The 23,489-nt window shown below is 43.5% G+C and overlaps 1 protein-coding gene across 3 annotated transcripts in view; it reads right to left on the bottom strand.

The window, feature by feature from the left end:
- Positions 1 to 2,532: 2,532 nt before the first annotated feature.
- The window catches only part of KLHL29 (kelch like family member 29), a 404,084-nt gene continuing 383,127 nt past the window's right edge, over positions 2,533 to 23,489 (bottom strand). For all 3 annotated transcript variants that reach the window (XM_074820138.1, XM_074820136.1, XM_074820137.1), the window contains 2 exons: positions 16,821 to 16,965; positions 2,533 to 4,873 (listed from right to left, as the gene is read on the bottom strand). In XM_074820138.1, the coding sequence (XP_074676239.1) occupies positions 4,690 to 4,873; positions 16,821 to 16,965 (329 nt within the window). In that variant the 3' untranslated portion in view covers positions 2,533 to 4,689. The remainder of the gene's footprint in view (positions 4,874 to 16,820; positions 16,966 to 23,489) is intronic.

The raw sequence follows: 23,489 nt of genomic DNA, 5'->3' as shown, positions 1-23,489 counted from the left end.
ATTAGGAAAAATTTCTTCACTGAAAGAAAGGGTTGTCAAGCATTGGAACAGGCTGCCCAGGGAAATGGTTGAGTCACCATCCCTGGAGGCATTTAAAAGATGTGTAGATATGGTGCTTAGGGACATGGTTTAGTGGTGGACTTGGCAGTGTTATGTTAATGGTTGGACTCAATGATCTTAAAGGTCTTTTCCAACCTAAACGATTCTGTGATTCTATGGTTCTTTTTTGTTTCCAGTCTCCAGCAGTTGGGGACCATGCTGGACTGCTTGTCATGCTTGTGCAGCTCGGCTAAGGAGCCTGTGATGGCAGCTCTTGCTTTCATGGATTCTAGCCTCAGCGAGTGTTTAATCATGCCTCAAATAGATTAGCTTTTCACAGGAAAAACGGTGTTTCTGTTCTGGTATCGCTGTCCAGCTTAATGTAATGAGTGATGGAAACACTGTGCCCGAGACACATCCATCTGCTTCCCTCCAGACCATTTTCTTTGTGGTTTTTTCTGCACTCTGAAGTTATCAACCCAGAACACTCGCAGATGATGGGAACTTACTGCTGCCTTCCTGTGCACGCTGGCATCTCTACTTCAGCCAAAAGCATGTTTCAGCTCCTGTTTTTGAGCTGACTTGAAATGGGAAAGAAGGCATTAAGGGGTGAGCTTAAGGGTCTCATCCAATTGAAAAAGCTTGTATTAGCATAACAAGTTGTAAAAATGTCAAAGCAGATACAGAGTCAGCGTCTTCCTAGGGACCTGGCACAGGCTGCAGCCTGCCAGAACTTGACTCTATATAGTGTTCATAGGTTTATCCCCTATTATATTATATTACGTTAAGTCACCTGTTTCAGTTGGTGATGGGCAGGCAGTACGGTTCTGAGACCTTGCCCTTGCATTCGAGACAGCAGAGAAAAGCTTCAGGATTGGTTAAGTTTTTTTCAGAGAAATTCTTCAGGAGAAGCCGCGCAGGTGGGCAAGTACTTGAAGCAGTTTGTGCCTTTGCTGTCTCTGCTGATTGAACATAATGGTACTCGTGAAGTCAGGCAGAAGTGCAGGCTGCAGCTCCTCTCCTAGCTGATCCCCGCAGCTGCAGAAAGCGGGTGCTCGTGCTGGAGTTCAGTTTGTCTGGACTCCACCAAGAGCAAACTGAAGTGTAACGAATACTCTAATTAGCTTGCTCCAATTGCACTGTGCTAAGCTCAGCCTTAACATCTAGCTGCAGTTAATTAAAAGATGGGGTTGCTGAGGTTTTGTTAGTACAGTGTGTTTGCCACTAGATGAAACAACAGGAGAAAGGTGGATGACTTGTGTAAATTGTCAGGGGTAGGTTTACCTGAACGCAGTGAACAGCCCCATTTGGAGATCGCTCTCCTTCCCAGGTGAGCCAGGGAAGAGTCAAACCAGTGAACAAGAGTTTTTAGCATTATCAAGCTGCTGAGCCAGCCTGTCCCCTGAATTTCTTGAAGCTTTTAAATAGAAAAATCTTTGAGCAGATATGTGCACATGATTCATTTGGCAAAAGCGCTCTGCCAACTTCCCAGAGGGGAACTAAAATCATTTCCACATACAAGTAAAGCAAATAGCCTGTGTCTTGTTCATCCTACCAAGTATTATTGACTAGTGCTGAGTAAGAGATCTTTGCAGAGCGCTGATGAAAGGGTTGGCAACTCATTCCACTTGGTCTGGATTATTGCAGCATGGTTGTGCAATATTGAATTGCAAGGCTTTCAGTAATCTTTGTAGGCTGTTCAACCCGAGCCACTAAGCCTAAACTAAAATGTTTAAAAACTGTGGTTCACACTCTTAAATACTTACAGAGACGGACTCTGTAAGAACCGGAGACAATTTCAGTATATGTTAGATTCTTCCTGTTAATGTGTAGAACAGATACTACATCCTAAAACCCAGCTGCAATGTTCCACTGCAGTAGTATTTGAGACTAGTTATATTTGGCTCATCTTTGTTCCATACCCAGTTTTACAGCTACCAGATGACACCCTCCTGAAACATCAAAGAAACCACGAACACTTGCACTGAAGTGCACTCTGAAAGATGTATCCAGTGGGGTACAGAGCTCCCACTCTGGATAGAAGGAGTTTTGACCATAAGGCAAAAGTGGCTGTCATCTTTTAGACATCGCAGCAGCAGTGCAGTACAAATCCTAACTTTCATCTAGAACAAAATGAAAAAAAAAAAAAAAAAAGAAAAAAAGCTGTTTATCAGTGTTTTTTCAAGATAGTGTCCTAAACTCTCTTGAGCCCTTTTGTTCTTTACTTAATAGTAAGTTTGGGGACATAGATGAAGAAAGTCTTGTGCAATAAAATCCAAAATCGCTTCTAAGAATTTTCTTTGAAAGGAGAGTGGAAGTACTTTGGAAGCCACTGTGCATTTAAATGTTAGCAATACATTTTTGGATTTGCAAGAGAAGCTAGGGGGATGGAGTGAACACGTTTTCATCCAGGATGAAACCTGAAGTCACCATTCATGCAGTGTTGTTTCTTGTTCAGTCGTGACAAAATTAATCCAATCTGGATGCTGAATCTAGATCTATAAATATATTTATTATAATATAACAAGAACTTAACAGTAAACATAAACTATGTACAATACCATTACAGATAACCCTGTTTTTAATATTATTCACAGAAATAGCCAGTTTTGTTCCAGTGTGAGAAATGAAGAAATAAGCTAAATTGGAAATGTTGAATGTGTTTAGGTCTTGTTGACAGGTAGCACCTCCTTTGGAGGTAGACACACACCAACACTAAAATTAGTCCTGCCCCAGGCAGTTAGAAACTTGTGCTCCAATCTTTAGGTTCACACCTGCACCCTGTTTGACATAAATACTTTAAATGACATACTAGTATATAATTTTGTTGTGCTTATTATTTTTTTTTCTTTAAAGAATAAATAAAACAACTGCATAACAAAGGCTGGAACCTCACTGTCAAAATGAGAGACTTGAGTCACCCTATAGCTTGACTCATCTGACTTGAGCACTTTTTCTTTAAATACTGCAAGATACAAATTTCATTTTTTTCTTTTATTTTATAAACAATTATTAATAAAATAAGATGATTAGCTAACCATCTGCATTGATTTCCCCAAAGCTGTAGGCAGACCTCCCGCTGTACAAAAAGGCTAGTGTATTTGGTATGAAATTCAACTAGATATTGACTGTAAGATCTCATCCACGCCCTGTATAGGACCCTCCTTCTTGAATTACTGGCATGGCATTTGGGATTTGAGTCTGCAAAGGCAAGTATGGCAACTTTTTTCCATCTGCTTGGAAAGAAATCAGACAATCCTTAGCTTGGGGTTACTTACTTCTGAATTTTAAGATTCTTTCCCCTGCCCCCTCTACGTTACCCAGTCCATCTCCCATTTGATCCTTTTATGTATAAATTTATAAAGAACTTCCACATCACAATGCTCTCTGGATAGACAATATTTTAATATATATAAAAATATAACCCCTGTGCTGTGCATATACTTACAACTCTACATAGTAATCATTTTAAGTCTCATATACTGGGCTTAAGTCTATGCATTTTTCTACCATGGGATTTAAACTCGTGTGTTTAAAATCTGTAAATAAGAGAAGTATATGGTTTCCACACTTACGGGGAAACTTGAAAAATAAAATCAAATAAAAAACTTCTCAGACTTTACATAAAAGATAGTGGCGTATATCCCAACGTAAGGAATTTTGGTTGAGAGCCAAAACTGAGTGCGTAGCCACAACAGGAGGCATCTTCTCCATTTGATGAAAATATGGAAACCCCACACTAAGCTGTGTGTTTTAACGTGATCCCAATCAGAAGCGAAGAGCAGGTTTATCAGGAGAATGCCTCTGGAATCGAAACCGTTTTCATTTTGCATTATAGGAATCGTGCACTGCCAAGTTTGTTCATCAGCAGAAACCGGGAGCAAAGGTTTAGAAGCCCTGGCCCACCACCTGTGGGCACAGCCACGTGTGCCCACACAAGTATCACCGGGAGCAGAAACTCATCCAGCCCAACAGACCTTTTTTTTATTCATCGTTTTACGTGGAATTTATTAGCAATGGCTATTCTTCTTCTCCCCAGTCCCCACCTCACCCTCCTTCTGGGCTCTGCTCTAGAGGACTGAAAGATTCATTTGATCTGATGGAAGACTGACATCAGTGTAAGCCATCTGTCACACAAGATTTCTCTCAGTCATTGGTATTGAAAAGCATGTATTTGTTAAAAACAAATGTAGGAATCAAAGTGATAAGGACACTTTGACCTTTCGAAGAGATTGATGCCTAAAGTGTAATAGTAAAACTAATCTGCATGGTTATTTTAAGAATCAAGCTTGAGCTCTAAAGTAAAATGCAGATTTCTTTTTTTTTCCTCTCTTCCCCAGCTTAAAAAATATGTGAAATTCTATTGCACCTGGGTTGACCAAAAGCCGATGTCCAGAACAAGTGCCACTATAACATCTAGTGACACCCTTGTATTATTAAGTTACAATATCTTACATAGCACGGAGCTCTCTGCTCCTTGTTCACCAAAAGGTGAGGATGATTTTTCTACATTCAATGTAGACACTATTCAAGACTTTAGAGCAATATGTTCACTGGCTGGCTTTGCTGCTTTTGTTTCTTAAGTAGTAGTATTCTTCTTGCCTGCTTTCAACAGGTACCAACAGTTCTCCATCCAACTCCTGGGTAACATCAGCCGCTCTGAATGTACTTCTTGATTACTACGCAGCCGTGTCGAAAAACAGGGCAGGGCATATTTGGTAGAAGTGTCCACGTATTTGTTTTAGGGTCGTAGGCTTCCATGTTTCCCAGGGCAGGTCCTTCGCTGCTAACGATCCCACCAGTAGCATAAATTTTTCCATCCAGAACCACAGCACTGTATTTTTTAAAAAAAATGAAGTTTTAGTTAGTCTTCTTACCCAACAATTTTCTTTTTTAGGCTTAAAACAAACCCAGTCTTTCATAGCAACGGGTAAACAATGAATACACCTTTTATTCTTATCCATATGAAGCTGTGTGGGCATTTCTCTTCCCTCTCCCTTTCCCCCAAATTAATCCTTTTTGTGTTCCTGCCAGGTAGGTAAATGTCTCTAGTTTAAACAACAGAAATTAGTCCAAGTTCTCCAGCCCACGTATGGGATCTGCAGCAAATGTAGCAAGACAACACGTCCCTGTAATACCATACACACGCAAAAGCAATCCAAGCAATTTGGGGTCCCTGCAGCCTCAGCTGGAATAAACCCTTGCTTCAGGTTAGGCCTCTAATTATCAATGGATGCTGCAAAGTGGGAAAAAAAGGACTCCAAAAAATGCTCTGTTGCTTCAGCCCCTTCCATGGTTGCGCTCTCGTGTGGAGGCCTGGAGGTCCTGCTGACTTGTCCTCTTTGCACACCCAGGAGGGGTGGTGTCAAGTGGAAAGCCAACCTGGGGCACATAAATCTGGTGGTTGGGGATGTGCAGCTGAGGGATTGGCAGGGGAGCTACATGTTGGCATCTAAAGAAGACAAAAAACCTTACTGCTTTTTAAAAATCATAGAATGATTTGGGAAGGGACCTTTAAGATAACTAGTTTCAACCCCCAAATCAAAGTGTTTGACTTCAGACATCTCTTGCAAATCAAGGATAACAAGGCTGGGCTAATCCCATGGTCTGTAGACTCTTAATAGGAGGGAAGGTGCATAGGTGTGGAAGGTATTTGAAAGAAAAATTTCCTTTCAGCCTCATCTCCTCCTCCTCCTTCCACTTAACCCCCGGCCTCCCCAGCAATCGTGTGCAGGGCATGACACTCGCTTTGGGCTAATGAAGATGGACAATGAGGGGCTGGGCTCCTGTGTATTTGGAAAGGGCAGAAAGATGACAGAGGCAGCAGGCAGCTAGTGGGAAAAGGCTACTCAGTGCTGCTGTGTTCTCCATGCAGCCTTCCCACTGTGTGGGGGGAACCCAGAAGTGGGGGTGGCTCTGCTTTTCATCTGCTGGGAAGCCTGAATTTGCCCCCGCAACATTTAAAGATGTTAAGCTGCATGGGATTGCTGTGGCTGTTCTGGTGGTTGGGGTCCCTTCCAAGAGGTTTTTTGGTGGTTGGGTCCCTTCCAAGAGCAGCTGGTGGATGGTTGTGTTGGGAAGGAAAATGGAGACTTGGAGAGTACATACACACTAGAGGACAGCAGGGAGAAAAAGAGAGGGTAAGACAAGAAATTAATTGCAGCTGGGAAGGTGGCCTAGATCTAATAAGGTGGAGAAGGGTAGTAACCCTATAGACTTGGTAAAAGCAAAGTAATTTCTTCTGGCTCATTTTGGAGCAGTGGGAAGAAGGAGGATAAAAAGTGATAAAGACAAAAGACAGAGGCGCTGGAACACCCAGGATGAACTGAGACTAAAATGGCACTGACAAAGCCACGTGTTTCTGAAGAACACAAAACTCTGATGTCCTTGTGGAGAAGCAGAGCCTGAGGTGAAAAATAAACCCACAATGACAACAGTAAGGACTCAAATAAGCCTAGTCCCTGGGTACCGCCAGGAAATAGGAAATAATGAGAATCTTGTCAAAATAACTGTTAATCTGAAAGGAGGAGGAAGGAGAGAGAGACTTGAAACACTTGATTAGAGCCTATCCACAAATCAGCAGGGCTGGATGATACATAGCCCAGGGTCCTAAGGGAGTTTGCTAATGAACTTACTGAAGCACTGGTAATTATTTCTGAAACGTCAGGGAGAAATGGGGAAGAATGAGGACTTGAGTAAAGCAAGCGTCATCCTGAAAGACGGCTCTGAAAGAGAATGATCCCACCTCCAAAGGAGCCAGAGCTGGTGGTGGAGAGGCACTCCTGCCAGGGCTCGGGTCCCTATGGCCAGCAGGGAGCAGAGGTGGCAGGACCAGCTGACCCAGTAAATCAGACAAATGTGAAAATTAAACCATGGTTTAGGACCTAAGATACTTGTTTGGGGGTGGGAAGCCCATCTCTGTACTGGAACAACTTACTATTTAAAAGCAAGATAGGCTGGGAATTACAGCTTGCAAAATATGCCATGAGGAGCAGGGGAGGATGGTTCCCACCCCATGCTGAAACAGTCCTGATGTGGTGGAAGGGCTGCTGAAACCAGCAGGATGAGAGTTTAGAAATGAGGCCATGGGATAGTGGTTGCTGTTTGTGTTTCACTTTTTTTTTTTTTTCTTAACAGTGAATCTGAAGGAGATAGAAGCTTATTTGAATTGGGATACGGTTTGGGATGTGCTGGGCGGAAGAGGGTCCAGTCTCAAAGATGGACTGCGGTACAGAGCAGCCCTGCTGCCATGGTTCTCCAATGAAATGCTGATCAGTCATTAAAAAGTACCCTTACACAAAGCTTGACCAAAAAAATCCCACAAATGGGTTAATTTAGCAATTACATTTTAACAAAGAAAAGATCCCCAAGAAAGATCTTGCTGCAGAACTATCAATAATGGGCAATTAAAAGAAGTGCTAGTGTGGAGCATGGAGCTTGGGGCTGGTTCCATCAGTGCTAATGATGAAGGTCTGGTGCCCATGAATGGCCTCAACTAAGTTTTAATTTACTGGTGTGGACATGCTAGTGTCGATGACAGCCCCTCACACCAGCATAGGAGAGGACCTTAGTGGCTGTTACCACTTACAAATGGGGCCTGTCTAATCCTTACAGGTCTCTACCTGATGAGGCTGCTCCGCATGGAGCTTTCGCTCTGGATGGGAAGAATGGGATGGACAGAGGGAGGACTCTGTGCGGAGACCTTTCCATCTATGCTGTAGGTGACCCTGGGAACAGATGCCAAGCAACCACCAGCCCTTCCTAGCTGGCTGTGTGCGCTGCGTAGCTAAAGTCTGGCCTTAAGTGTCCAGTATCTCCTTGGACATCCAGTGTTAGGTCTCTAAACAGGGACATGGGTGCTTTACAAATTCCTGTGTAGTATCTTAGCTGCCCACATTTCCTCTAGTAAAGTCGCCTCTCTGGCATGTTTAGTAGAAGCTACTCTAAGCCAGAGCTGATGCCACCATAGAGCAGCTGAGTAGCCAAGCACACCTTCCTGAAATGATCTGGGTCTGGGTTCCTTCCCAGCCCACTCTCTGGATTAGGGGTTACAGCGGGTGGGCAAATGTTGCTCTTGTTCACCAGCACCTGGGTCACAGCACTGAAAGAAATTCCTGCCCAGCGGCTGGGACAAGCAGCTCAATACTGTAGCCTCCCACCATGGTGCTAATGTGTTGGGGAAGAAATGGATGCTGAATTCCACCCTCTGAAAGACTGTATGAATTTTAAATGGTGATTAGAGTAGCTTCTGCCCCCTCTGTATGCAATTCCCATAGATAAGACTGACACAATGCTTAGCTTGTGAGTCATGCCTGAGGTTAAGAAAAACAGTGAGATACTCCTGTTATCAAGAAATAGGCAGTTCTAAGTATGCAGCCGGTACTTACGTGTGCAGGGGACTTTGGAGACATTCAGGCATTTCCAGGGCTAAAGTGGCAGGTAGGTACTTAAGCTCAATTAGGAATTTAGTCCTAGATTGCTGCTGCTTTGCAGTATTAGGACAATCACTGCTAATTTCTGAGACCTTAGGGAATAGGAAACTCAAGTGGGCTCTAAAACCTTGAGGAAAGTGAGTGGAAAGGAGTATGCTCATTGCTTTTTCTTCATTACTGTGACAATATTTCTTTTCTCCCCTCCCTTCCATCCCATCAGCTGTAAAAACATCATTACCAAGGCTGACGTACAAAGAAAGAAATAATTACAATAATTAGGATGCAAGTTTATTGCTCGATGCCATTAATCCCGAGAGATAAAATGATTACAGGCTGTCAGAGCCTGGGAAGGAAGGAAGCTCCACGCTGCAGAGCCTTGCTCCGGGGATGCGAACCCTCCGGCAGCTTCAGGGGCAGCGACCTCCCCAGCTAAGGAACAGCTGGACCCCCATCTCTCCAGCAGCACACCCGGGGTGAAGGTAATAGGCATCAAAATGGAGGTCACTTCATCCACTCCTTCCAGGAAAATATGTCTCAGCATTTTGCAAATTACTACCTGGCAGGCTAACGACCCTGCTTCCTACTCCCTGGGTGAATACTGCCATTTACTAGAGAGGCTTCACCTACAGCCCTGCAGCCGATTCACCTGAGGTGCCAGGGTGTCCTTCACTGCCCAAACCATGAGCAGTGTCAGAGGATCACGCTGTGACTGTCCCCAGACGCTGCCACCTCTAGTCTGGCCCATCTGCTGACCTCCATGAAGCCATGAATCACGCTTCTAAGAAAATACCAGTGAGGCTGAGGTGCACCAAGGGCTGGTGGGGACCAGGCTGTCCATGGCTGCAGTGCTTGTGTAATCTAAAAACCCTTTAAATCTCTTCTCTGCCTATCCACCTTGCAGGCCTTCCCGAGCCTGAGCAAACAGGAGGCAGAGAAGATCCCTCTGACAGCTGGCTATTAAAGGACCTGATGGACAAAGCGAATCACTGAATCATAAAGTCCTGGAACACCCCAGATTGAACGGACCTCAAAAGATCATCTGGTCCAACCTTTCATAGGGAAGGGATACTATATCAGATTATCTAGCACCCTGTACAACTGCATCTTGAAAACCTCCAGTGATGGCAACTCTAGCACGTCCCTGGGGAGCTTGTTCTAGTGGATGATTGTTCTCACCGTAAAAAATTCTTTTATTGAGATGAAACCTCTCCTGATGCAACTTGTACCTGTTGCCCCTTGTCTTCTCCATGTATCTCAGTGTGAAGAGAGAGCCTCAATCCTCCTTGTAGCAGCCCTTTAAGTGCTGGAATACTGTGTGAGGTCCCCCTGAGACTCCTTTCCAGGGAGAAGAGACCTAACTCCTTCAGTCTTTCCTCATAAGTCAGGTTCTCCATCCCTTTGATCATCTTTGCGGCCCTCCTCTGGACCCTCTCCAGTCTGTCCGTGTCTTTTTTGAATTGTGTGGACCAGAAGTGGACACAGTACTCCTGCTGTGGCCTGACAAGTGCTGAATAGAGTGGGATAACCACACGTCTGTCTCTGCTAGTAACGCCCCTGCAGATGTAGCCCAGGAACTGATTTGCCTTTGTTGCTGCTTTTGACTTTGCACTGCTTTTTAATTAACTTCTTTAATCACATGTGAACAAACCTCTCTACCTCAGGCATGGAGCCTTGGGGCGTGGCACAGATGAGCTGTTGGTGCTTTCAGCTGGGACCCTGCTCAGGCAACTCAGCTGCCATTTGCGTGGTGGCTGCCTTCCTACCAAGAGTGTTATGGACCCTCCACTTCCCATTCCAAAGCATCTTATAGTGAAAGTTTCCTGATAGGCAGTAATTTGGAAGCAACCCAGAGTGGAGGATGTCAGTGCCTCTTTTCTGCAGTGTTTGAGAGCCAAGTGCCTGGGAGCTCCTGCTCCAGACCTTCCCTCACCCAGTCATGATGGCTACACATAGCACAAGGCAGTGGGACTATCAGCAAAAATTTGTTAATTTTGCTAGTTATTATTATTTTTAAATTCCCTTAGTCCTAAAGATCACATCAGCCTTAACAGGAAATGTTAAAAAATAGTTTAAAAAAAAATCCTCTCTTGTAATATCTGGGGTTGTAAAAGATTTGAAATGGCTGAATTAGTGTGTTGTTTTGACTCCCCGAAACTTAGTATCTTCTGAGGCCACAAACAAAGCTCCTCTCCCTCCTCAGTCCTGGCTATGCATGCACACACACTCATTAATTTATTTGGAGCAGTTCCATAAACATTATTAAATATTATCACTTCGATAGACACAGAATATGCTTAAAAGAAGAAAAATATCCCTGCATTTATTAGTGGCTGAATTTCCTTCCAGCCCTAAGATTTCAGGAGGGCTTTACCGGAGGTGGAACCGAATGATGCTCATCAACTGGGTGGAGTTAGCCCTAGGATAAGAGAAGCCTGCGGGGTACTAGCTACTGTGGGAGGAAGCTCTGTGCAGTGCCAGCCAAAGCTGCAGGTGCCCCTTAAGCTTTTGCTGAAACCAGGGACATTTTAGTGAAACCTGAATGGTGGTTTGCAACGCTGAAGTGAAAGGCACTGCCACCGTCTCCGTAGGTGGTGGTGATCAGGGTGCCAAAGAGTCGTCCTGAGTTTGGTAGCTGTGCTGACAACCTCCGTGGCTGTTTGCGGCCGGGTTGGCAGCCAGGTTGTTATGTTTGAGGGGTCTCGAGCTCGGGTGGCCGTGTTGTGCTGCCAGAGGTGTCATCTTTACAATGAGATGGATAAATGAGGGTCTAGATTAGTCATGGTCAATTAGGAGGATATCATGCCACTTCTTGGAGCAGGATTATTAGTGTGGGTGTTTTGGCCAAGCTCCAGTTATATTCTCCCCTACCCTGCGAGCACTTTCCCTTGCTAATGAGCCAAAACCATCACGTGGCATCGTTACTTGTTGCTGAAAACCAGCAATGTTTTATTCCAAAGTCCATTGCACATCAGTAACGGCCCGAGTGCTCTGTCTGTATCAGTTACGCTTTAATGCACACTGAAATCCTTCATGTCATCAACTGCTTCAGAAATTATTGCTATTAGTCTGGTGCAGCAGTTTTTATCCACTGTCCGTGGAGCATAGTCCCAGCCACACGTCTCCTTCCAGATATGCTGGAAGATTTCAGTTTTCCCTTGTGGACCACAAACACTTCCAGCTGCAAATGCTGCCTGCTGAACAGACCAGCCTTTACGTCTGCAGGCTCAAGAAGTGCGTGGCCATTAAGGAACCGTGCTCCGTAATAGCTTCACCTGGGAATATCCATCCAAACAAGCTGTGCTCTAACCCCTTCCAGTGCCTGAAGTTACCATGAACTTTGCAATGAGGAAAGAAATCAGCTGGGGGAGTCTGTGGCTGGTGCCGTACATTAGCAATGCCTAGTAGTTAAGCACAGGAGTCACCATGCTTCGCTGTTCAAGAACAAGGACTTATTTAAAAAGAAGAGGGCAAAAAAAAAAAAATTTCCACAAACGGACCCTGTTTTTGTGCTGTTCAGCCCGAGTCGAAGTTTTATTAAAGATTTCCATTTGGCAGAACCACCTAATAAATCTTACTGGTTAACAGTCAGAGGAGGAGGAAGAAAATGCTCTTCTGGTGCCTGTTGGGAATTGCTGGTACTAAATTAGCTGCTCTGGAATTATTGCTGGCACCATCATGCTGCCGCTCGTGGAGGCTCTCTGTAGCACACGCCTGTTTGCACGCCGCCTGCATCCTAAGCAAGCAGAATATGGAATTTTTAATCATGCACAGAAATGCATTCGGTATTCTTTTTTGCGTGTGGAAAAATAAACCCTTGAAGGACAAGGTGGGAAGGGAGAGCGCCTGCCTGCCAATGGAGGACTTGGCAGAGCTGGATAGGAGGGATGTCTTTGCAAGTCTTTCTGGAGGGAGGTGTCCAGCAGAGGAAGGAGTGATCATCCCAGCTCCTCATCCCTGTCGGCTGCTGTCTGCCGTTACCGCCTCCAAAGATCCTGCAAATGAACAGGGGCTGCCAGAACGAGATGGGGTCCGTGGTGGCAAACAGGACATGCTTGACTGATGTTTGGGAAATATCAGATATTTCCTTCCCCCTCACATGTTGTGTGGAAGATGTTCAAGACCTGCATGTGAACTCTTGAAATATTATACAATGATTTGGGCATATTATTGCTCTTTGCCCACTTGGCACCATCCCTCAAAGGGTTAATTCTAGGTCAACACAAATTTCTTATTGACTTCCATCAGGTCAGGCTTATGTGAAAATGATGCTCAGTTTGCTCTTCTGTTGATTGTGAGCTGGAGACCTGAACCTTTTTTTTTTTTTTTTTTTCATTAAAAGTAATTTAACTTGATATTAAAACCATTTGAATGGACCTTTAATTTTTCACACACAGGGAATGTCCCACACATTTCTCTTCCCCATGCTCAAAGCCATCACGCTCCCTAGTCACTAACATGTAGAAACAGTGCAGATAAAAATAAAAGGGATGCGGTCAAGATTTTTTCCCAGCAAATTCGGTATCGAGTGATTCCTGGTGAGAGGAGATCAATAGCATGCAGTTAATTTTTAAGCTGTTTATGTTGCTGCTTTTAAGCCATGTTTTTTGTGATCCATGCTAATGAGTGGAATGAGGAATTTATAGATTCACAGACTAAGGTCAGAAGGGATCTCTGTGCTGAGTTAATCTGAGCTTGTGTATACGCAGGCCATGGACTTTTCCCCACACAGCATCTCTCTTAGAAATGTATCTAATCTCCTCTTAAAAACACCAAGTGCTGGTGAGTTCACCCCCTCCCTTGCTGGTTCACTGTTTAATTATCCTTGCTGTTGGGAAAGTGCCTGACTTCAAGGCTGAGATGTGTAACTTGACTTTCTAGCCCCTGTAACCTGCTACGCCTTTGTCTGCGAGACTGAAAGCTTTTCCACTTGCTCCCAGTGATCAAGTCACCTCTCAACCTTTCTTTGATCAACTCCTTAAATTTCATGTCAAAGATTTGATTTGCAACCTGGGGTCATTTTTGCAGCTTCCCTTTGAACTTCTGCTGATATTTCCACATGTTGATGCGAGGACCCAAGCCCTGCGTTCATCCTGCCAACACCATATGCAGCAGCACTCTGTCTTCCCAGCTTCAACTTGTTTTCATTTCGGTGTTAGGGCTCATATTATATATCCAATATTGCATTGACCTTTTATTCCACCGCACTGCAATGAGAGCTCATGTTGTGTAGCTCTGAGTGGCCTCCTTTATGTCCTCCTCTGAGCGCCTGACTTTCCAAGGGGAGCAGGGCTGCTATGATTCTGCTTCCTCCATGTATTACTTTGCATTTAAAATACCGCTGCTGGCTTGAGACTGTCTTAACTGAGACATGCAGATAACTGGCTAAAACAGCTCCTTCTGTAATATTTTTTACCCAAGTGTTATGCCACCTGTAGCCTTTACCAGAGGAGATTTTTTTATTACCTGGACTGTTGGTAGATATATTAAATGGCATTGAAAAAGAATCAACGCTTCCTACCGGTGGCCTTGCTCAATGATATCTTCTCATTAACAACTACATTTTGAGATCTGTCAGTGATGCAGATTTAATCTCTCTAATGTGTGCCTTGTTAATTCCATATAATACCAGCCAAATACCTTGGAGAAATCACAGTATATTATAGCATCACAGTTGTCTTTAGCAACCAGGCATGTTTTATTAAAAACCAAAACAAAGAACCCAATTTCTCCCCCAAAAAGCAAAAGACAACATGTTGGCTTAACAAGACCCATTTTCCAGGAAAGTGCATTGATTGCTGTTTATTGTATTATTAGCATTTTATTTGCTGATGAAAGCTCAAATTAACCACTCTGGTATTTTGCAGAGGACCAATGTGAGGATAAGTGAGACCACTTAGCCTGATGTTTGTACTTTGCAATATTAATTGCTGCACTAAAATTCTCCCTTTCACCTTTTCAAAACATGGAAACACTTTGGCAGTGCCCTGATTCATCCTGAACTGTAAGAGTTATTAAAAATCAACATTAGTGGTTCAATCAGCTTCTCAGAGAAGTCTCTAGACGCCTGTGTCCAAGATAGCTGGGTTGCCTGATTTGAGAACTTAATTTCTGAGTTCACATCTTTCCTTCCTACCAACAGTGACCACTTTTGGTTCCTCACAGCAGAATATGGACCCAAACCTTCTTGCTCCCTTCCAAATACAGATGAGAAATATTCATCCAATTGGTCTGTGTTACACTTTGCTACCTCATCAGCCTAATCAGCAGTGGTTTTCTAACTGATTAAAATGACAAATTTGATCCCAAAAGGTTTAAAGTGCCTTTCTTTTTACCCCTATGAGCCCTTAGTACTTCACTGGTTTCCTCAGCTTCCTGTAGCAGCAGCCAGTTTTAAACCTACTTGTTACTGCCAACCTCCCATTTTCCCTACTTCCATGCATACTGATTTATTCAGTTTTTGTCATAGGTTTTACATCTCCTTTTGGCTGAAATATTTTTCCCTCGCTGTTTCCCAGCACATTTAAGAATTTTTGAAATTGTGCCTTTTTTTTTGGCATCCAATTGGAATGTACTGAACTATTCCTTTTTTTTGGAGACTATCCCACTATAAATGTAGGTTTCCAGTCCACTATTGCTTTAGGCTTTAGAAAAAAATGTCTTTTAAAAGTCTGAAGTTAATTTTTAATGATGGGTATCATATTCTACTTAAGCAAAGCCAGTTTATTACAGTGCCTAAGCAGCAGCTAGTATTTAGGTTACCAGTTTAATTTCCTTGGTCCATCACAAGGTGTTCCACTGGATTCCCTTCTGGAGGGTGCGGAGCAAAGCACCCCTCACGTTAGAAACCCTGGGATGTTTTCAGGTGAAATGCTCAGCCAACAGCCCTGGTTGAAATCACCATGCAATTTCTCTTGTAGCATATTCCAGACACTTAATTAACAGATTTTTGTTATGTTTTACAAAACAGGGATGTTCAAATAGCAGTTCATCTCTCTCCATGGGAAGACACAGAAATGTTATCAAATGTACAAGTCCCTCACGTTTCATTTTACTGGTTAGGGCTCTAAGCCTGAGTTGTATCGTACCCTTTATTTCTGCTTTTCAGGAGAAAATGATAGCAGCTGCCTGAGCACTGCAGGCTCCTCCTCATCCAGCTTCACCTCCTGCTAGAGCAGAGGGACAAGGAAGACCTGTCAGCTCAGGGCGTACATGGCTGCAGCCACCCGGGATGGAGCCGGTTGCTCCGACCCCTTTACTTACAGCAAAATATGCTTCAGCAGCCAAGAGAGGGCGCTCCTTAAATTAATAAAAGGCGAAAACCAGAAAAAAGAGAAAAACCGAGCATGCATTCTTAAAAAGGAATTTTTCTCATCTGCACCAAAGAGAAAGGTTAAATGCAATAAGTTAAAACATGGAGGTGTTTTTCAACCGTAGGATGAGGGCCAGGGACACCCCTGGGGCAAGGAGCAGAGCTGTTGGCTGCTTTGGGGAGATGCGGGTCCGTTGTAGCCCCAGCTGCTGCCCCATGGCTGTTATTCCTCCCACCCCAGCCAGTGTTTCGCCCGGGCACTTGCCCAAGCACAACCCCTCTGCCCTGGTTTTGCTTAGTGCCTCAAGATGCTGCTGCCTCGGACATCGATAACGAACCCTCACCCAGTGCCCACAGATGGCTTTTCCCCGTGAACCCGATAGCTCAGCCAGTCCCCAGCGTGGGGATCTTCTCTGCGAGGGACTGGCGCTGCACAAAGCCTGAAACAAGCCCGTCTTTCTGTAACACTTTTTAAAAGTCCTTTAAGTTCTGCCAGTACCTGTGATGGGTGCCAAGTTTTACTTCTGTTAGCCAATTTGGGAAGTTTGTTAAACCTATGACCGGGATCGGGGAAGCGAGCCCAAAAAGCAATCAAAAGCACATAATAAATAATAATTAATAACAGTGTGTGGTGCTTACTCAGTATTTTTTTTTTCTTTCAAGGACCTTTTAGCTAGTTAGGAAAAACATGTTCGACATTGTGGTGGTCTCTCCTACAGCTAGTGTATATTATCCACTGGTTACACATGGCAAACTGAGGAAAATGGCATTCCTGTAGACACTGGAGGAGCCCAACACACGGCCCTCACTGTGATCCACTGCACCTGAACATGAGGAGACACATGAACCATAGTAGGGTCCGTGATGTGCACTTTGGGAAACGCTGCGTCCCTGAACACGTACAAAAAAGATATGAGGAAAACCCCCAGATGGTACACACCTCCCTTCCCCTCTCCCCTTCACTGTTAGGTTGTATTAGCTTATTTATCAGCAGAAAATGTTAAGGCACCAGTAATGCAGTTTTAATGTTTTTTTCTCACCTGCAGAACTGCCTGGAGTGGTTCATGTTGGGACCTGCTTTAATATTGCCTTTCTCTGGGTCATAGATGGTGGTTGCTCGTGCATAAGCTCCTCCAAGAATAAAGATGAACCCATTGAGAGTGACTGCAGGAGCGTATTTGTTATCTGTCAATGGAAAGCAACACTGAGATCAGTTTTAGACTCAGGTTTGGAGACTTTTTTTATTTATACATTCCCCTTATTTATAGATAAGTCACGTTTCTCTAAACCTCCAAGGCTAGGGAAAGAAAAATGACGAAACCTTTCCTGGTTTTGTTCTCCTCCCTCCAAGTTCTCAAAGGCACTTTTAAAGTTCATCAGTCCTTCATTCCCCAGTACGTGCCTCCCTCTAAACTGGTAAAGTACAATTATCCTCTCCCGAAGCCTAATGGAGACACCGTGAAAGCTCCACTCTTACATATGAAATTACGATGTCAAGTTGTTTCAGAATTTTGCATTGCTGCAAATTTTAACTCCGATGCTTCCCATACCTGTGCAGCAGCTAAGTACAGAAGAAACCCACAGCGCAGAGACCCGCTTAGTAATATCCAATAGTTGATTCTTTTCTGTATTCTGCTTTTGCTTGTGGGAAAGTCACCCACATAATCCAGAAGATTTTCTGAGACCCGATTTTTTTTTTCCCTTCATCTGTCTCATAAGTTCACCTGCATTTTTATTTTCAGATGTGTGTGTACCTCCAAGCAGTCCTGTATTCTACCAATGAACTGTGTGAGGCTGGAGTTTGAATTTAAGCAAGTCCCTTATGCTAAGTCAAGTTCAATCAGAGTTTCCAAGGATACTTTAAAATTCTTGTGTTAGCTGTGGCATTATTAGAAATATTGGTAAAAACTAACCATAAATTATTGAATAAAATAATTCTCATTTAATTAGTTGACTTGTCCCGTATGCTGCTAGCACGCCATATGCACATTATTAAATATGAGCCAGTTGGGCTGAAATTTCTCATGATGGTGTCTGTCTTGACGCGATACAGCTTTTTTAATCAACATTTCAGTGAAACCAATCGTCAGTGTCTGGGAACAAAAGACAGGAAAATTCATTGCTTTGAGTTAAAATAAGCCTCACAACCAGTTCTCTAAGACGCAAGTGCCTGAGCCCTTTGGGGTGTGAAGCAGACGTTTCCTGGGTGGCTACCCTGGCATGAGGGGACACTTCTATAAAAATTATCCATATGTAGCTATATGTTAAAGCCTCTCCAAAATCTTCATTTTCGTATGCTCAGAAAAGGGTGATCCTCTTGCAGTGGAGAATCAGCCTGGACACAGTCCTCCTGGCTTCAGTGCCTGCAACCCTCCTCCTGTGTGTGGGGAGTCGTGGGCAATGCACTGGAGAGGAGGTGCGATATCATCTTTACTACACTCTGACATCTCTGCTAACAGCCCCTATGTAACACTGAAAGGGTCTGTATGTTTCTCCCAGATCTATAACACTATGACTGTGTCCTTTTAGGAAGAGATGGGCTTAAACTAGCCCCAGCAGCTTTACTCTTGGCATTTGCTTACCTCTTGAACGACTGGCATTTTAACCCTGAGGTTCTTGTAAAACCACCTTATTCCATTAAATATTTAACACGAGCTTTGATTTGACATGAGTTAAGCAAAAGCTGATGAATTTCTCCGGAAGAGAGATAATTTCCTTAACTGGGGTTTGAACTGGTTGAACTATAAGGAAAATAATGGGTTTGTGGGGCCTGCTTCTGTCCTAGCATGGCCACAGGGTGGTCTGGCTCAGTTCATCTCACCCTGCCTCGGTGCATACTCAGGGAGATGTACGGGGCTGCAGCACTCGGTGTGAAAACAGACAAAACATGTCATGGGTTAAAGTTGGGCTCCTATTATGCTGAGTATCTACAGGCATATGTCAAAAAACCACGGATGTATTAGGAAAATGTCACTGATCCTTGGGAACAGATGGGAAGAAACTAATTCATCCAGAAAATAGAACAAGGAGTATTCAGTTTCTTCTTGGTGCCACTAAGCCACTATAATTCATCAGAAAGACTTATCTGTCCTAACAACCCGGCTCAGATCCCTTTCCAAATCAGACTTGCATATGTGACATTTTTTCCAGTTAAGACACTCATCAGAAATTTTCCATATTTAATTATCACATCTTCCTGGATTTTTTTCTTTGACTAGCACTGTTTTGCAGAAGAATGAAACTCTCACATAAAAAACCCCCTCAGCTCCCAAATCTCACAGGGAAATTATTTGGGGCTCCCTCAAGGCAGAAACAGAGACTTCTCAGGAGACTGAATCACTGACTTCACATTTCTTTTTGTTAAAGAAAGAGAGGGAAACCCCTTGGTTATTTTTATAGTGACTTTTTTTTTTTTTTTTTTCCTTTTCAAATAGGCAGACAGTCTGATATTCTTTTTCTAAGAGGCAATCGTGTTTGATTCTCATCAATTTTTCAATACATCACCTATCTGTTGTCTTTTTACTGCTTTTGGCTTTAGCTACAATTTCATAAATTGGTATAAAGTAAGCCTGAGATAGAGAAACGGAGAAATCTCTTCTGTTTCTTTCAGTAAGGGAGAAGTTCACAGCAAACAGTCTCCTGATCCTGATGAAGATATGGCAGAGAGACACGAGGGACACCCCTCCAGAGACAGGTAGAGAGAAAACAGTGTGGTTTATTTTTATTTTGTTACCATGGAGGCAGAAATTGTTCATGGACACAGGGAGCTTGGAAAACTCAAACTGTCATTCCTGCTACCTAGGTGTGGATGACCGCCTTCAGTCTCTAACATTACTTCATCCCAGGTGAAGAGTGCTACCCACACTCTTCCCTTGTTGTCCTTTCCAGGGCTTGGTAACCTCAGGCAAACATGCAGGAGACTCCAACTTCTGTTGCTGCTCTAAGTCCTTAACGTGCTAATAGTGCAAGGTGTGTGGTTGGGGGAGCCTAATTTTATAAAAAGCATGTTCTGTTTGGGCTTTTTGGTCAATGCTACTGGGTGTGAACATGAGCTTCTATGGGTCAGAGGCTTACTGTGGGATAGAGAGGGGACACTGGTTATTTCAAAAATCTGCCAGAGGAAAGGAAGAGAGGAGAGAGGAAGCATAGAAACAGAGAAGCAGCCTCCTTTCCCCTCCAAAATTCAAGTGTTGGGGCTGTCAGGTATAGTAATCCATTTCGGGCTGGAAAATCTTAAATGGGATTTGTCCAGGACAGCAAGCATACTTGAGATTAAAAGGCAGAATAAATGTAAAGGAGATAATAGATAAAAGGTACTCTTCTCTCCAAGTGGATAACATCATAACATCACTCTCCTTTGCTGTTGCTATAGGAAAATATGCAAATATTTCTATGCTAGTGACAGGTCATTGCAGGAAGGGGTATGCACTCAAAGACAATCCTTGAGCCGGAGGTGTACTTCACATAGGGTTGATAATTTAACCTACAAGTGTGCTCCTCACTTAGTAACAACAGCATGCTCTCTGTGATGGGTTTTGTGGCTCTCGTGTCACTCAGTATATATATGGTCTAGTATATGATGCATATATGATACATATATGTATAGATACATAGTATATGACACATATATGGTCAAATATGGTCAAGTAGCACAGTTCTGCTTTCCCATCCATGATTGCTTAAAGATCTTATGTTGCCTTCCAATAAGGCACTCAAGTGGCATTACAATGAATATGAATCAATACAAAGCAGCACTTCATATGGAAAAAGGTTATTAAAACCAAGCTAGTCAAACATTTTTATCAGGAGGAAGAAATGTGGGCATGCCACCAGTCCAGATACAACTCCAACCAAAGGGTCTCCCTGCAGGTGTGGGCAGCCGGTGGGGGGGGGTTGATGCACATGAAGAAGCAGACTGGAGAAAGGAGAGTAGTTAATACAAACTAAATCTGCTTTTAATAGTAAGTGCCGCTTCCCCTCCCTGAATACTATGCAGACAAGCTCAAGAATGGCATAGTAAAGGATAAGATCACATCCCATGGCAGCTGGGAGACTGGTCTGATCCTCAACATAGCTTGTGAGGCCAAAGTGCAGATACTGCAACTAACAGCAGGGTCTCGGATGTCGGCCCTTCTGGCACGGTGCTCTCCTGTTAGCTGACTTCTCATAACTACACAATTGTTTGCAGGGCCCTATGGTTTCCCCAATGACCCTTGAGCAAACCCTCCTCAGACACCCCGAAGTTGAGAGTCCTCATGTATATGTGGCAGGGATCACCCGTGCCAAAGCAGAAGTCTCCACCTGCCATCATGGGGCAGTTTCAGCATCAAATTTACGGGCAAAATGTTGACAAACTGAAGAGAGTTGGACAAAGTATGGTCACACAGATGAAGCAGAGGTAGGAAGTGAAAGGGAGGACATCTGCTAAAGGCCAAACACAAAAATACTGACTGCTGGGTAGAGTGCAGAGTAAGTATGTGTAGGGGGAAGACATCCAGGAGTGGAAAAGCCATTCTGAATGAAGAATATGGCATACATGGAGGATAAAAGGGTGAGACAAAGGAAAGTAAAATTCAAGCTTACTAGTGGGAAAACCACTAAGAACTAGTAATGGGAAGAAAAATACATTGAAGGATGAGATGAAACTCTCATTGCTTTGAGACTTCTAGGTGAAAGCTGGTCAAACACAGGTACTGACCTATTGACCTTGGGGAGAGGGACAGGCCAAGATGTACACCTGATTTCTCTTGTAAAGTCTAAAAATAAATTCATGGGAAGGATTATGCATTTTAACCACAATAAGCCATGGGACAGTGCAGTAAAAATGCTGCTAATGCTGTTTTCCAGATATTTCTTGCATTCTTAGCTTTGTGATTGTCCCATTTTGGTTGGACATATCACTGCAGGAGTAAATGGTATGGTGAGGAACTAGATACTTGGATTAGAAACGAGAAATGCTCATAGATCTTTGACCTCTCTGTTCTCATAGTTCCCACCAGATTTTAAAATTTAATAATAGTGATGATTAAACACTGTTTTTTTTAAATCCAGAAACATTAATAAAAACCTGTAATTCACCAGTACAGATACTGACTGTTCAGGGTATCAAAAAAGCTATCTTTTAGTGCCCTGGCATGAAGGCACAAAGCGAACTACAAGCCAGTGACAAGATAATTAGGCTTACTTGCAATCACTGACCAGCATGTCTGTGGCCATCTTGTTAAGTAAGACAAACCTCAGGAAGCTGGACATGAAATAAAATTTTAGCAGAGCTATATAGGACAGCCTGGCAACAAACTGAAAGGCAGGTGCTGCAAGTATGTAGCCTGGGTTCATTTACTGTTGTAGGACTTTGGCTCAACAGCAGCAAACTTCTTACAGCTCAAAACACAAGAAGAGGATGTGCAAGGTGGTTTACCAAAAATATGCAATGTGAAAGCCCTGGGAGGCTCCATTACCCCAGTAACATCAAGCTGTGGGCTGCACTGCTGCAGGAACATCTGCCAGCTCGAGAGGTGGGGAGGACAGACGCAGGGCAAAGGATGGGGCACTGAGAAAGACCCTCTCCTCTCCAAACACGTATGTGTGTAATCGACACCTACCCAAAGGCTACCACAGCATCCATGTGAAATGTGTTGGTGAGTGTCATACCTATTGCACACAGGAATCCATGTCCCAACACCTCCCGGCAGGTGAAGGCTAAAGAATAAATGGAAACTGGGAGTGAATTCGCTGCTTATTCCTAGAAAAAATCCAGGCAGAAGAGAGCAGGGACTGAGCTGCATGGACTTGCTATTCGTCCCCACTCTGTATATCCTCTGCACAGGCAGGATATCAGGATCCACCCTGCTTGACCTCCATTCAGATTAGCCAAAAAATGACCTTCCCCCTTGCCATGGCTGATGCCAGTGTTGCCTTGGGTTAGGTTGACATGACACTTTGGAAGAGATGGACCTGTTGGGTTCAAATGTGTGCCATGCTGCGTTGAACTCACTATCATAAAATACCACAGTGACTTGCGACAGGTACTACTGGTCTGAAAAGCTCCAGAGACCTTGGCTATTTTCAATACCCGCATCTACTGGTGCATATCTAAGCACGCTTGAGGTGTTTTTAAATAATCCGTTGTCCTATTTGAATTCAAACAGGTTTCACTGATCTCTCGACTCACCATCAGATATCTCAGTTGACTTAGCTCAGAGGGACACCTTAAGAATTCCCAAATCAAAACAAAGAGGCTCCGAGGCTATCAAAGGCACCCCAGCAGTGATCATATCAGGATTAATCTCAGATCCATTTTGCAAAAGGCACGCCAAGGCTCTTTCTACTCCCTTCTGTTTTAGATGGTACTATACTTGGCATAGCATCCAGTTCTTGGGGGATACTTTACAAATACAGGTTATACTATGGTTCTTGTAGAGCTGGAGAAATTAAAGTATATTTCCAACATTCCCACTGCCTTTTAGTGAAGATCAGGCATCACATCAGTCCAGTTTCCCAAACGTTCTCCATGGGGGCGCAATCTTTCAGGCTCTGTGTTATTTTACTTTCTTCGCAAATAAACTGACGTTATAAATTTCCCAACAAAGACACACAGCAATTCCACAGTCGATCATATATTTTATGCCTTCAGCTTAATTAATTAACTTTGCTGACACCAAGAAAACATAAATGTCATCTTTTAACTTCACTGGTATCTTTCATGTATT

The sequence above is a fragment of the Strix aluco genome, chromosome 3 (assembly GCF_031877795.1).
Source record: "Strix aluco isolate bStrAlu1 chromosome 3, bStrAlu1.hap1, whole genome shotgun sequence".
NCBI lineage: Eukaryota > Metazoa > Chordata > Aves > Strigiformes > Strigidae > Strix > Strix aluco.
Note: the sequence above shows the minus strand (reverse complement) of the source record. Positions and strands in the feature narration are given on the sequence as shown.